We start from the raw sequence: 15,381 nt of genomic DNA on the forward strand, positions 1-15,381 counted from the left end.
CCCCGTGTAATTACAGACACACAGGCTGATGTGCCCAGTGTAATTACAGACACACAGGGTGATGTGCCCAGTGTAATTACAGACACACAGGGTGATGTGCCCAGTGTAATTACAGACACACAGGCTGATGTGCCCAGTGTGCCCAGTTTTGTTACAGACACACAGGGTGATGTGCCCAGTGTAATTAGAGACACACAGGCTGATGTGCCCAGTGTAATTACAGACACACAGGGTGATGTGCCCAGTGTTGTTACAGACACACAGGGTGATGTGCCCAGTGTTGTTACAGACACACAGGGTGATGTTTAGCCTGGGTAGTGGGTTTAGATCATGGGTCAAGCTACTGTACTCTGGGCTTCTGTTATGGTGAAAGTGTGGGGGAGGGCTGAGACGGCCAGACTGAGGGGGTGGGCTGAGACGGCCAGACTGAGGGGGTGGGCTGAGGGGGTGGGCTGAGACGGCCAGACTGAGGGGGTGGGCTGAGGGGGTGGGCTGAGACGGCCAGACTGAGGGGTGGGCTGAGGGGGGCTGAGGGGGAGGGCTGAGGGGGTGGGCTGAGACGGCCAGACTGAGGGGTGGGCTGAGGGGGAGGGCTGAGACGGCCAGACTGAGGGGTGGGCTGAGGGGGGCTGAGACGGCCAGGCTGGGGGGTGGGCTGAGACGGCCAGGCTGAGGGGGTGGGCTGAGACGGCCAGACTGAGGGGGTGGGCTGAGACGGCCAGACTGAGGGGGTGGGCTGAGACGGCCAGACTGAGAGGGTGGGCTGAGACGGCCAGGCTGAGGGGGTGGGCTGAGACGGCCAGACTGAGGGGGTGGGCTGAGACGGCCAGACTGAGGGGGTGGGCTGAGACGGCCAGACTGAGAGGGTGGGCTGAGACGGCCAGACTGAGAGGGTGGGCTGAGACGGCCAGGCTGAGGGGGTGGGCTGAGAAGGCCAGACTGAGGGGGTGGGTTGAGACGGCCAGGCTGAGGGGGTGGGCTGAGACGGCCAGACTGAGGGGGTGGGCTGAGGGGAGGGCTGAGACGGCCAGGCTGAGGGGGTGGGCTGAGGGGGAGGGCTGAGACGGCCAGGCTGAGGGGTTGGGCTGAGATGGCCAGACTGAGAGGGTGGGCTGAGATGGCCAGACTGAGAGGGTGGGCTGAGACGGCCAGACTGAGGGGGTGGCTGCAGGGGTGTCCACACCGGGGTCAGCTCTACTGATCAGCCATAGAATCACTGCTGTGCAGCGGACGAGGAGAGGGGTTTGGTTCTAACTTTCTAGGTTAAATGAAATTTAAGTTTGTATTTTAAATAAAGTTTGTATTGTAAATTATGTAATAACTATTGGGCCAACAAAGTTTTGTTTGTTTTTATCTCTCTTTCTTTCCCCCTCCCTCTCCCTCTCTCTCTTCCCCGTCCCTCCCTCCCTCCCTCCCTCCCTCCCTCCCTCTCCCCCCCTTCCCTTCCTCCTTGTCCATCTCTCCCTCTCCCTCTCCACCCTTCCCTTCCTCCCTCTCCCTCTCCCTCTCTCCCCCTTCCCTTCCTCCTTGTCCATCTCTCCCTCTCCCTCTCTCCCCCTTCCCTTCCTCCCTCTCCCTCTCCCTCTCTCCCCCTTCCCTTCCTCCCTCTCCCTCTCCGTCTCTCCCCCTTCCCTTCCTCCTTGTCCATCTCTCCCACTCCCTCTTCCCCGTCCCTCCCTCCCTCCCTTCCCTTCCTCCTTGTCCCTCCCTCCCTCTCCCTCTCCCTCTCTCCCCCTTCCCTTCCTCCTTGTCAATCTCTCCCTCTCTCTCTTCCCCTTCCCTCCCTCCCTGTCCATCTCTCTCCCTCCCTCTCCCGCCCCATCGCTCTCCGTCCCCCTTCCTCCCTGTGTGTGTGTGTGAGCATTAAGCCGCCTTTTATCCTGAGACTTTAGTGGTGGTTCTTAGTTAGAGAGGCCCGTAGAGGAGCTAATTTACCCCCCAGAGGAGAGCTCAATCTTGGGCTAGTAATTAGGCCTTTCAGCCTCCTTCCTGGAGAGTAGGCTCCATCCAACGTATCTCCTCTGCTTTGTTCTATATGCGTAAATGGGACGGATGTTACACATGTTGGTGTCCTGATACCACAGAGAACGCCTTGCTCAGTGGAATGCCAACGACACTCTACCGCTATAATGTCAGCTTTTAATACATATTCATAATATGGGTCTAATCGTCGTGTTGTATTTCCTGAGAGGGAACGTCGTGTTGTGTTTCCTGAGAGGGAACGTCGTGTTGTATTTCCTGAGAGGGAACGTCGTGTTGTGTTTCCTGAGAGGGAACGTCGTGTTGTATTTCCTGAGAGGGAACGTCGTGTTGTGTTTCCTGAGAGGGAATTTGATGAATGGTACACAAGACACATGACAACATTTAACAGTAAACCATGAACATGACTAATCCATGTAGAACACGGAACCATATAGAACACTAAACCATGTAGAACATTAAACCATGTAGAACACTAAACCATGTAGAACACTAAACCATGTCCATATAGAACACTAAACCATGTAGAACACTAAACCATGTAGAACACTAAACCATGTAGAACACTAAACCATGTCCATATAGAACACTAAACCATGTAGAACACTAAACCATATAGAACACTAAACCATGTCCATTTAGAACACTAAACCATGTAGAACACTAAACCATGTAGAAAACTAAACCATGTTGGTGTAGATCACTAAACCATATAGAACACTAAACCATGTAGAACGCTAAACCATGTTGGTGTAGAACACTAAACCACGTAGAACACTAAACCATGTCCATGTAGAACACTAAACCATGTCGGTGTAGAACACTAAACCATGTAGAACACTAAACCATGTGCAACACTAAACCACATAGAACGCTAAACCACGTAGAACGCTAAACCACGTAGAACGCTAAACCACGTAGAACACTAAACCATGTAGAATACTAAACCATGTAGAACATTAAACCATGTCGGTGTAGAACACTAAACCATGTGGAACACTAAACCATGTAGAACACTAAACCATGTGGAACACTAAACCATATAGAACACTAAACCATGTAGAACACTAAACCATGTGGAACACTAAACCATATAGAACACTAAACCATGTAGAACACTAAACCATGTGGAACACTAAACCATGTACAACACTAAACCAGGTAGAACACTAAACCATGTGGAACACTAAACCATGTAGAACACTAAACCAGGTAGAACACTAAACCATGTGGAACACTAAACCATGTGGAACACTAAACCATATAGAACACTAAACCATGTAGAACACTAAACCATGTCCATGTAGAACACTAAACCATGTAGAACACTAAACCATGTCCATAGAGAATACTAAACCATGTAGAACACTAAACCATGTAGAACACTAAACCATGTAGAACACTAAACCATGTGGAACACTGCACCATGTAGAACACTAAACCATGTGGAACACTAAACCATGTAGAACACTAAACCATGTAGAACACTAAACCATGTCCATGTAGAACACTAAACCACGTAGAACACTAAACCATGTAGAACACTAAGCCATGAAGAACACTAAACCATGTCCATGTAGAACACTAAACCATGTCCATGTAGAACACTAAACCATGTGGAACACTAAACCATGCCCATGTAGAACACTAAAACATGTAGAACACTAAACCATGTAGAACACTAAGCCATGAAGAAACCTAAACCATGTCCATGTAGAACACTAAACCATGTCCATGAAGAACACTAAGCCATGTAGAACACTAAACCATGTAGAACACTAAACTATGTAGAACACTAAACCATATAGAACACGAAACCATGTACAACACTAAACCATGTCCACGTAGAACACTAAACTATGTAGAACACTAAACCATGTCTATGTAGAACACTAAACCATGTCGGTGTAGAACACTAAGCCATGTGGAACACTAAACCATGTAGAACACTAAACTATGTAGAATGCTAAACCATGTAGAAACCTAAACCATGTCTATGTAGAACACTAAACCATGTACAACACTAAACCATGTAGAACACTAGACCATGCCGATGTAAAACACTAAACCATGTAGAACACTAAACCATGCCGGTGTAGAACACTAAACCATGTAGAACACTAAACCATGCCGATGTAGAACACTAAACCATGTAGAACACTGAACCATGTCAGTGTAGAACACTAAACCATGTAGAACACTGAACCATGTCGGTGTAGAACACTAAACCATGTAGAACACTAAACCATGTCCATATAGAACACTAAACCATGTAGAACACTAAACCATGTAGAACACTAAACCATGTAGAACACTGAACCATGACGGTGTAGAACACTAAACCATGTAGAACACTAAACCATGTAGAATACTAAACCATGTAAAACACTGAACCATGACGGTGTAGAACACTAAACCATGTAGAACACTTAACCATGACGGTGTAGAACACTAAACCATGTAGAACACTAAACCATGTAGGCTACAGTATAGAGGAATAGAAGCATTCTATGCAATTACAGGGTATACTGTCTACACATACTGTATTTGGAAATCAAAACTTCAACGTTGAAAAGGTTTGATGCTGGCACAAAACTACAACAATCTCTCTTAGATTGGAAGAACTGCATTTGTCTTCTGATAGCAATAATGTTTACCCATACTAAACCCAATGAATCTTACGCTACAAATGATGGTTTGTCATATTTACTCCTCTCTCTCCCCGTCTTCTCTCCTCTCTCTCCCTGTCTTCTCTCCTCTCTCTCCCTGTCTTCTCTACTCTCTCTCCCTGTCTTCTCTCCTCTCTCTCCCTGTCTTCTCTCCTCTCTCTCCCTGTCTTCTCTACTCTCTCTCCCTGTCTTCTCTCCTCTCTCTCCCTGTCTTCTCTACTCTCTCTCCCTGTCTTCTCTCCTCTCTCTCCCTGTCTTCTCTCCTCTCTCTCCCTGTCTTCTCTCCTCTCTCTCCCCGTCTTCTCTCCTCTCTCTCCCTGTCTTCTCTCCTCTCTCTCCCTGTCTTCTCTCCTCTCTCTCCCTGTCTTCTCTCCTCTCTCTCCCTGTCTTCTCTCCTCTCTCTCCCTGTCTTCTCTCCTCTCTCTCCCTGTCTTCTCTCCTCTCTCTCCCTGTCTTCTCTCCTCTCTCTCCCTGTCTTCTCTCCTCTCTCTCCCTGTCTTCTCTCCTCTCTCTCCCTGTCTTCTCTCCTCTCTCTCCCTGTCTTCTCTCCTCTCTCTCCCTGTCTTCTCTCCTCTCTCTCTCACCTGTCTTCTCTCCTCTCTGTCTTCTCCTGTCTTCTCTCCTCTCTCTCCCTGTCTTCTCTCTCTCTCTCTCTCTCCTGTCTTCTCTCCTCTCTCTCCCTGTCTTCTCCTCTCTCCTTCTCTCCTCTCTCTCCCTGTCTTCTCTCCTCTCTCTCACTGTCTTCTCTCCTCTCTCTCCCTGTCTTCTCTCCTCTCTCTCCCTGTCTTCTCTCCTCTCTCTCCCCAGGGTCATCAGGGCAGCAACCCTTGGTCCAGAATCAGACAGTAACAGAGGGGGGGACGACCAACATGACTTGCAGGGTAGAGTACAACGACCAAACTTCCCTCCAGTGGTCTAACCCGGCACAGCAGACACTGTTCTTCGGAGACAAGAAAGGTAAGAGCAACGAGATCACTAAAGATAGACTGCAATATTCCACGTTTGTCCAGGTCCCCAAGACGTCACTATATGCCTTCTTCTTCGCAATATTTTTCTTTTTTTTAAACGAGTACCAAGACCTGGGATTGAACCCACGATGCTCAGTCAAATAAAATCAACGTTTATCCTAGTGAGACACTATCCACATTTCCATCCACAGTTTCTATGCGAGTAAAGTCAAACCGTATAAAAATAATATTATTACCAATTGTGATGGAAATAGGAGGTTTCGTTTAAAAAGTGATAAATGCCAACAGATGATCTGTTCGTTGGACATGTTGGGATCTTTTCAAATCAAAGCAAACTTTATTTGTCACATGTGCCGATGACAACAGGTGTAGACATTTTCTGTGAAATGCTTTACTTACTAGCCCTGAACCAACAATGCAGTTCAAGAACAGTTAAGAAAATATTTACCAAACAATAGTAAAAAATAATAACAAGTAACACAATAAAATAACATAACGAGGCTATATACAGATGGTTCTGGGACCAGTTGCAAACCGCAGTCTGGCTTTTTTATGGTGGTTTTGGAGCAGTGGCTTCTTCCTTGCTGAGCGGCCTTTCAGGTTATGTCGATATAGGACTTTTTACTGTGGATATAGATACTTTTGTACCTGTTTCCTCCAGCATCTTCACAAGGTGCTTTTGCTGTTGTTCTGGGATTGATTTGCACTTTTCCCACAAAAGTACGTTCATCTCTAGGAGACAGAACGCGTCTCCTTCCTGAGCGGTATGACGGCTGCATGGTCCCATGGTGTTTATACTTGCGTACTATTGTTTGTACAGATGAACGTGGTACCTTCAGGCGTTTGGAATAGATGAACCAGACTTGTGGAGGTCTACAATTTTTTTTTCCGAGGTCTTGGCTGATTTCCCATGATGTCAAGCAAAGAGGCACTGAGTTTGAAGTTAGGCCTTGAAATACATCCACAGGTCCACCTCCAATTGACTCAAATTATGTCAATTAGCCTATCAGAAGCTTCTAAAGCCATGACATGATTTTCTGGAATTTTCCAAGTTGTTTAAAGGCACAGTCAACTTGTGTATGTAAACTTCTGACCCACTGGAATTGTGATACAGTGAATTATAAGTGAAATAATCTGTCTGTAAACAATTGTTGGAAAATTACTTGTGTGATTTTGCACAATGTGGATGTCCTAACCGACTTGCTAAAACTATAGTTTGTTAACAAGGAATGTGTGGAGTGGTTGAAAAACGAGTTTTAATGACTCCAACCTAAGTGTATGTAAACTTCTGACTTCAACTGTATATAAGTAAATAATAATATCAATATAGGACAAAACACATCACGACAAGAGAGACAACACAACACTACATAAAGAGAGACCTAAGACAACAACAGAGCAGCACATGACAATACATAATGGTAGCAACACAACATAACAACAACATGGTAGCAACACAACATGGTATGAGCATTATTGGGCACAGACAACAGCACAAAGGGCAAGAAGGTAGAGACAATAACAGTTTGAGTGTTTGTTGCAGCTCGTTCCAGTCGCTAGCTGCAGAGAACTGAAAAGACGAGCGACCCAGGGATGTATGTGCTTTGTGGACCTTTAACAGAATGTGACTGGCAGAACGGATGTTTGTATGTGGAGGGTGAGGGCTGCAGTAGATATCTCAGATAAGAGGGGAGTGAGGCCTAACAGGGTTTTATAAATAAGCATCAACCAGTGGGTCTTGCGTTGGGTATACAGAGATGACCAGTTTACAGAGGAGTATAGAGTGCAGTGATGTGTCCTATGAGGAGCATTGGTGGCAAATCTGATGGCCGAATGGTAAAGAACATCTAGCCGCTCGAGAGCACCCTTACCTGCCGATCTATAATGGGTAGGATGGCATGGGTAGGATGGTCATCTGAATCATGGTTAGTTTGGGGTGAAAGAGGAGCGATTACGATAGAGGAAACCAAGTCTAGATTTAACCTTAGCCTGCAGCTTTGATATGTGCTGAGAGAAGGACAGTCTACTGTCTAGCCATACTCCCACGTACTTGTATGAGGTGACTACCTCAAGCTCTAAACCCTCAGAGGTAGTAATCACACCTTTGGGGAGAGGGGCATTCTTCTTACCAAACCACATTACCTTTGTTTTGGAGGTGTTCAGAACAAGGTTAAGGGCAGAGAGCAAGCTTGTTGGACGCTAAGAAAGCTTTGTTGTAGAGCGTTTAACATAAAAACCCGTGTAGGGGCCAGCTGAGTATAAGATTGCATATAAATGCCTGAGCTATGTTGTTGATGTAAATTGAGAAGAGCGTGGGGCCTAGGGTCGAGCCTTGGGGTACTCCCTTGGTGACAGGCAGTGGCTGAGACAGCAGATTTTCTGACTTCATACACTGCACTCTTTGAGAGAGGTAGTTAGAAAACCAGGCCAAAGACCCCTCAGAGAAACCAATACTCCATAGCCGGCCCACAAGAATGGAATGGTTTACCGTATCAAAAGCTTTGGCCAAGTCAATACAAATAGCAGTACACCATTGCTTAGAATCAAGGGCAACAGTGACATCATTGAGGACCTTTAAGGTTGCAGTGACACATCCATAACCTGAGCGGAAACCAGACTGCAGACCAGAGAGAATACTATAGACATCATGAAAGCGTGGTCAACAGCTTTTCATAAGGTACTCTACCTCAGGCGAGCAATGCCCCGAGACTTCAGAATATTGGAAGACTTCTTTAATATTAGATTATCTGTTTGTGTCGGTAAAATGTATTATGTGAGAAATGGCAGTGGAAATGGCTTCGTGGTCAAATATTGATCATCATATCGAAGTACACTGCATGACCAAAAGTATGTGGACACCTGCTCGTCAAACATCTCATTCCAAAATCATCGCCATTAATATGGAGTGTATCCCCCCTTTGCTGCTATAACAGCCTCCACTCTTCTGGGAAGGCTTTCCACTAGATGTTGGAACATTGCTGCTATAACAGCCTCCACTCTTCTGGGAAGGCTTTCCACTAGATGTTGGAACATTGCTGCTATAACAGCCTCCACCTCTTCTGGGAAGGCTTTCCACTAGATGTTGGAACATTGCTGCTATAACAGCCTCCACTCTTCTAGGAAGGCTTTCCACTAGATGTTGGAACATTGCTGCTATAACAGCCTCCACTCTTCTGGGAAGACTTTCCACTAGATGTTGGAACATTGCTGCTATAACAGCCTCCACTCTTCTGGGAAGACTTTCCACTAGATGTTGGAACATTGCTGCTATAACAGCCTCCACTCTTCTGGGAAGACTTTCCACTAGATGTTGGAACATTGCTGCTATAACAGCCTACACTCTTCTGGGAAGGCTTTCCACTAGATGTTGGAACATTGCTGCTATAACAGCCTCCACTCTTCTGGGAAGGCTTTCCACTAGATGTTGGAACATTGCTGCTATAACAGCCTCCACTTCTGGGAAGGCTTTCCACTAGATGTTGGAACATTGCTGCTATAACAGCCTCCACTCTTCTGGGAAGGCTTTCCACTAGACTTTGGAACATTGCTGCTATACCGGCCTCCACTCTTCTGGGAAGGCTTTCCACTAGACTTTGGAACATTGCTGCTATACCGGCCTCCACTCTTCTGGGAAGGCTTTCCACTAGATTTTGGAACATTGCTGCTATAACAGCCTCCTTCTGGGAAGGCTTTCCACTAGATGTTGGAACATTGCTGCAGGGATTTTCTTCCTTTCAGCCGCAAGAGCATTAGTGAGGTTGGGCATTGATGTTGAGGCAATTAGTCCTGACTCGCAGTCGGCATTCCAAATGATCTCAAGGGTGTTCGATGGGATTGAGGTCAGGGCTCTGTGCAGGCCAGCCAAGTTCTTCCACACCTTTTTCTACAAACCACATTTGCCATAAAGTTGGAAGCACAGAATCGTCTAGAATGTCATTGTATGCTCTAGGGTTAAGATTTCCTTTCACCGGAGGGGACCAGACTGAACCATAAAAAACATCCCCAGACCATTATTTCTCCTCCACCAAACTTGACAGTTGACACTATGCATTTGGGCAGGTAGCACTCTCCTGGCAGCCGCCAAAACCCAGATTTGTCCGTCGGACTTCCAAATGGTGAAGCGTGATTCGTCACTCCAGAGACCAATGGGGGGTGGCGAGCTTTACATCATTAAGAACAGTTTTTTTCACTAACGTTGCTTCCAGAGGCCGTTTGGACTCAGACGATATTTACATGCTACACTCTTCAGCACACGCCGGTCCCGTTCTCGGAGCTTGTGTGGCCTACCACTGCAAGGCGGAGCCGTTGTTGCTCCTAGACCTTGCCACTTCACAATAACAGCTCTTACAGTTGACACCCAGGGGAGGCGGGCGGCTACTAGCAGGTCAGAAATTTGACAAACTGACTTGTTTGGAAAGTTGTCATCCTGAAAGTCACTGAGCTCATCAGTGAGGCCCGTTCTACTGCCAGTGTTTGTCTACGGAGATTGGATGGCTGTGTGGTCATGGTGATGAGCTTGATGGTGATCGAGCGTCTTATTCTGGTGACATGAGGATCGATGCTTGACTGCTTTTTGACAACAAACAAACAAAAATCCATGGTAATAATCTCCTCCTGTAGTGTGTGTTTGGGTAAAATCACAGAGGAAGCCAAGCCTGAATTTTTTTGGGGTCATGTTGTGATAATTGCATTGTTTTGCTCTATAAGCTGTTATAGAGATACTTGTGATATATAGGACCTAAAGACCAAGACAATTAGAAGACCCAGTGACCTAAAGACCAAGACAATTAGAAGACCCAGTGACCTAAAGACCAAGACAATTAGACACAGTGGCCTAAAGACCAAGACAATTAGACACAGTGGCCTAAAGACCAAGACAATTAGACACAGTGAACTAAAGACCAAGACAGAAACGCCAACATCCTCCCATTGTCGTGTTGACTCACCCTACTGGTAGAGAAACGCCAACATCCTGCCATTGTCGTGGTGACTCACCCTACTGGTAGAGAAACGCCAACATCCTGCCATTGTCGTGTTGACTCACCCTACTGGTAGAGAAACGCCAACATTCTGCCATTGTCGTGGTGACTCACCCTACTGGTAGAGAAACGCCAACATTCTGCCATTGTCGTGGTGACTCACCCTACTGGTAGAGAAACGCCAACATCCTCCCATTGTCGTGTTGACTCACCCTACTGGTAGAGAAACGCCAACATCCTGCCATTGTCGTGTTGACTCACCCTACTGGTAGAGAAACGCCAACATCCTGCCATTGTCGTGGTGACTCACCCTACTGGTAGAGAAACGCCAACATTCTGCCATTGTCGTGGTGACTCACCCTACTGGTAGAGAAACGCCAACATTCTGCCATTGTCGTGTTGTCTAAACGGTCTCTGTCATACAGTACACACTTTTATTTTTGTTGTTGTCCTTGGCTACCTGACTAAAACACTTGCTCGTTAGCCTAACTTCCTTTCATGGGCAATGTTAGCCAGTTAACGTTAGGCTTTTACATCTAGCTACATATTGAACTTCCATCCTCAATGTATACATGTATGGTTTGATCAGATTCGCCGTCATAGTCATTGGCCAGTACACGGAGAAATAAGTAAAACCACAAGTCTAAATCTCTTATCTCTCCATCCATGGCTAATTTAGGAAAGGGACCGTTTTAGAGCCAGCTAGCTAGACACCGGAAAACAACAACACAACGGAGATGCAACAATTCAACTTGTTTCTGTCAATGACATGATGTTCTCAGTGTGATTTGATTGGAGTGAAGACAAATCCAAAAATGGCTTTCCATGACACTTTTTTTTTTCTTCTATTTTTCGCCAGGACCAATCACAGTTGAGCTCGTTCAGTTTAGCTCAACGCTGATTGGCTATTATTATATTTTTTCGTATTTTTTTCAAGGTAGGCCCAATACTCGCTGGCTTCCCTTGCATTCAATGCTACGGGCGGCTGTCGTGGAAGATTCAGAATTTGTTGGTAACATATGTAAGATGTTTTATATTTCATCAAATGTGTGTAAGTTACTTCTCATCAGAATGGTATTTTTGTATAATACTGTGGCGAGGTTGCAGTTATCTGTTCTATGTCAAGACTAAGTTGCATGGGCCGCAGAGAGGGGAGAGGTCAAAGTGTCATCATGTGTAAACATATCTTTTACTCCCTACTTTTCTCTAGTGGGGAAAGAAGGGTGGCAGTGTCTGGAATCATTCTCATGCTCCCTTTTATCTTAACCTATAGCCTCATTCTCCTCTCCGTGAGTTTGTCCAGGATTGGTTGTATTTAGGGTTGGTTGTATCTAAATTACAATTTGATATATGCCTGTTGATATGGAGGATTGGTTTATGGTTCTGGGGTTTGAGAAAGGAGACAAAGCTGAACGATGAATTATGTCTATGCTGTCTGACTATGTGTGTTCTTTGCTATTAAAGGATCTCAGTTGCATTGTAAGGGGGCTCTCAGAGAATTCATTGAGAGACACTGAATTTATCTGAGAGTCACAGGATTGTGATAGAGCTCATATAATTAAAGATGGACTTTTATAACTAACTCTGACTTGTGTGTGTGGTTTGCTCCCATGATTTGGTAAATAGAGGAAATTTCCACGACACGGTACAAAGGTAACGCTCTTTTGCCCAGACAGCATCAGATAGATGGGCTACACATACAGAGACAGAGAGATGCTGTTTCTGTAATGAACTTCGTCTGTTGTTTGAAGAGAGTCAGACCGAAATGCAGCGTGTAGGTTACTCATGACTTTTAATGAAGAAAATGCGGTACATGAAATAACTGAAGAAGAAAACAACAAACGAGTGAAACTAATTACAGCCTATCTGGTGACTAACACAGAGACAGGTACAATCACCCACGAACTACAACGTGCACTCAGGCTGCCTAAATACGGTTCCCAATCCGAGACAACGAGAATCAGCTGACTCCAATTAGGAATCGCCTCAGGCAGCCAAGCCTAACTAGACACACCCCTAATAATACACACTCCCAATTAATACAAACCCCAATACGAAATACAACATATAAACCCATGTCACACCCTGGCCTACCCAAACATATAACAAAAACACAAGATACAATGACCAAGGCGTGACAGTTTCCCTCTCGCGGATGCGTTCTCCGGTGAGACACATTCAGCCTCTTGCAAATTAAAGGAGCATTATAAAAAAGAGGATTTTTTAAAATGTTTTTTCCATTTTTTCTTTGTACATTTTTTGTGGGAAAACAAGGCTTCCTTTGGTATCCATGATTCCATGCCACTGCTAGCCTACCCAGACTGTATCTGCAAGCTGTTGGCTAGAGTGCAGGTTCCAAGACAGAGTAGGCACATTTGCTATTTAACATCAACATTTCTTTGTGACAAAGCAATCGGTAGAGTTGAAAATATGATGATTTACACATTATTCAGTGCATGAGGTATTAAGTGGAAAAACACATTTTGTGTGCACTATGTCATCAACATTGATTTTTATCCGCAACAAGTCAGTTTGGTGGAAACACCACTGGTCTGTTCTCTCAGGGCTTTAAACTAGTCTGTTCTCTCGGCTTTAAACTAGTCTGTTCTCTCAGGGCTTTAAACTAGTCTGTTCTCTCGGCTTTAAACTAGTCTGTTCTCTTAGGGCTTTAAACTAGTCTGTTCTCTCGGCTTTAAACTAGTCTGTTCTCTTAGGGCTTTAAACTAGTCTGTTCTCTCGGCTTTAAACTAGTCTGTTCTCTCAGGGCTTTAAACTAGTCTGTTCTCTCGGCTTTAAACTAGTCTGTTCTCTCAGGGCTTTAAACTGGTCTGTTCTCTCTGGGATTTAGACTGGTCTGTTCTCTTAGGGCTTTAAACTAGTCTGTTCTCTCAGGGCTTTAAACTAGTCTGTTCTCTCGGCTTTAAACTAGTCTGTTCTCTCAGGGCTTTAAACTAGTCTGTTCTCTTAGGGCTTTAAACTAGTCTGTTCTCTCAGGGCTTTAAACTAGTCTGTTCTCTCAGGGCTTTAAACTAGTCTGTTCTCTCGGCTTTAAACTAGTCTGTTCTCTCGGCTTTAAACTAGTCTGTTCTCTCAGGGCTTTAAACTAGTCTGTTCTCTCGGCTTTAAACTAGTCTGTTCTCTCAGGGCTTTAAACTGGTCTGTTCTCTTAGGGCTTTAAACTAGTCTGTTCTCTCAGGGCTTTAAACTAGTCTGTTCTCTCAGGGCTTTAAACTAGTCTGTTCTCTCAGGGATTTAAACTAGTCTGTTCTCTCGGGGCTTTAAACTAGTCTGTTCTCTCAGGGCTTTAAACTAGTCTGTTCTTTCAGGGCTTTAAACTAGTCTGTTCTCTCGGCTTTAAACTAGTCTGTTCTCTCAGGGCTTTAAACTAGTCTGTTCTCTTAGGGATTTAGACTGGTCTGTTCTCTTAGGGCTTTAAACTAGTCTGTTCTCTTAGGGCTTTAAACTAGTCTGTTCTCTCAGGGCTTTAAACTAGTCCCGTCTAGGATTGGAGAGGATTTCAGACAGTAAGAACTCCTGACCATGTGGCCCTAAATTTTATCAGCATATCGATTGCGCAACCAGGGGTGGAAAAACCTTGGATCATTGTTACTCTAACTTCCGCGACGCATATAAGGCCCTGCCCCGCCCCCCTTTCGGAAAAGCTGACCACGACTCCATTTTGCTGATCCCTGCCTACAGACAGAAACTAAAACTAGAGGCTCCCACGCTGAGGTCTGTCCAACGCTGGTCCGACCAAGCTGACTCCACACTCCAAGACTGCTTCCATCACGTAGACTGGGATATGTTTCGTATTGCGTCAGATAACAACATTGACGAATACGCTGATTCGGTGTGCGAGTTCATTAGAACATGCGTTGAAGATGTCGTTCCCATAGCAACGATTAAAACATTCCCTAACCAGAAACCGTGGATTGATGGCAGCATTCGCGTGAAACTGAAAGCGCAAACCACTGCTTTTAATCAGGGCAAGGTGTCTGGTAACATGACCGAATACAAACAGTGCAGCTATTCCCTCCGCAAGGCTATCAAACAAGCTAAGCGTCAGTACAGAGACAAAGTAGAATCTCAATTCAACGGCTCAGACACAAGAGGCATGTGGCAGGGTCTACAGTCAATCACGGACTACAGGAAGAAATCCAGCCCAGTCACGGACCAGGATGTCTTGCTCCCAGGCAGACTAAATAACTTTTTTGCCCGCTTTGAGGACAATACAGTGCCACTGACACGGCCTGCAACGAAAACATGCGGTCTCTCCTTCACTGCAGCTGAGGTGAGTAAGACATTTAAACGTGTTAACCCTCGCAAGGCTGCAGGCCCAGACGGCATCCCCAGCCGCGCCCTCAGAGCATGCGCAGACTAGCTGGCCGGTGTGTTTACGGACATATTCAATCAATCCCTATACCAGTCTGCTGTTCCCACATGCTTCAAGAGGGCCACCATTGTTCCTGTTCCCAAGAAAGCTAAGGTAACTGAGCTAAACGACTACCGCCCCGTAGCACTCACTTCCGTCATCATGAAGTGCTTTGAGAGACTAGTCAAGGACCATATCACCTCCACCCTACCTGACACCCTAGACCCACTCCAATTTGCTTACCGCCCAAATAGGTCCACAGACGATGCAATCTCAACCACACTGCACACTGCCCTAACCCATCTGGACAAGAGGAATACCTATGTGAGAATGCTGTTCATCGACTACAGCTCGGCATTCAACACCATAGTACCCTCCAAGCTCGTCATCAAGCTCGAGACCCTGGGTCTCGA

The 15,381-nt window shown here is 45.7% G+C and overlaps 1 protein-coding gene across 5 annotated transcripts in view; it reads left to right on the plus strand.

Moving 5' to 3' along the window:
* LOC118383109 (cell adhesion molecule 2-like) overlaps positions 1–15,381 on the plus strand; it is an 884,842-nt gene that overhangs the window by 628,950 nt on the left and 240,511 nt on the right. For all 5 annotated transcript variants that reach the window (XM_052520137.1, XM_052520141.1, XM_052520139.1 and 2 more), the window contains one exon: positions 5,457–5,606. In XM_052520137.1, the coding sequence (XP_052376097.1) occupies positions 5,457–5,606 (150 nt within the window). The remainder of the gene's footprint in view (positions 1–5,456; positions 5,607–15,381) is intronic.

Source organism: Oncorhynchus keta, chromosome 6 (genome assembly GCF_023373465.1).
Source record: "Oncorhynchus keta strain PuntledgeMale-10-30-2019 chromosome 6, Oket_V2, whole genome shotgun sequence".
In the NCBI taxonomy this organism is placed as follows: Eukaryota; Metazoa; Chordata; class Actinopteri; order Salmoniformes; family Salmonidae; genus Oncorhynchus; species Oncorhynchus keta.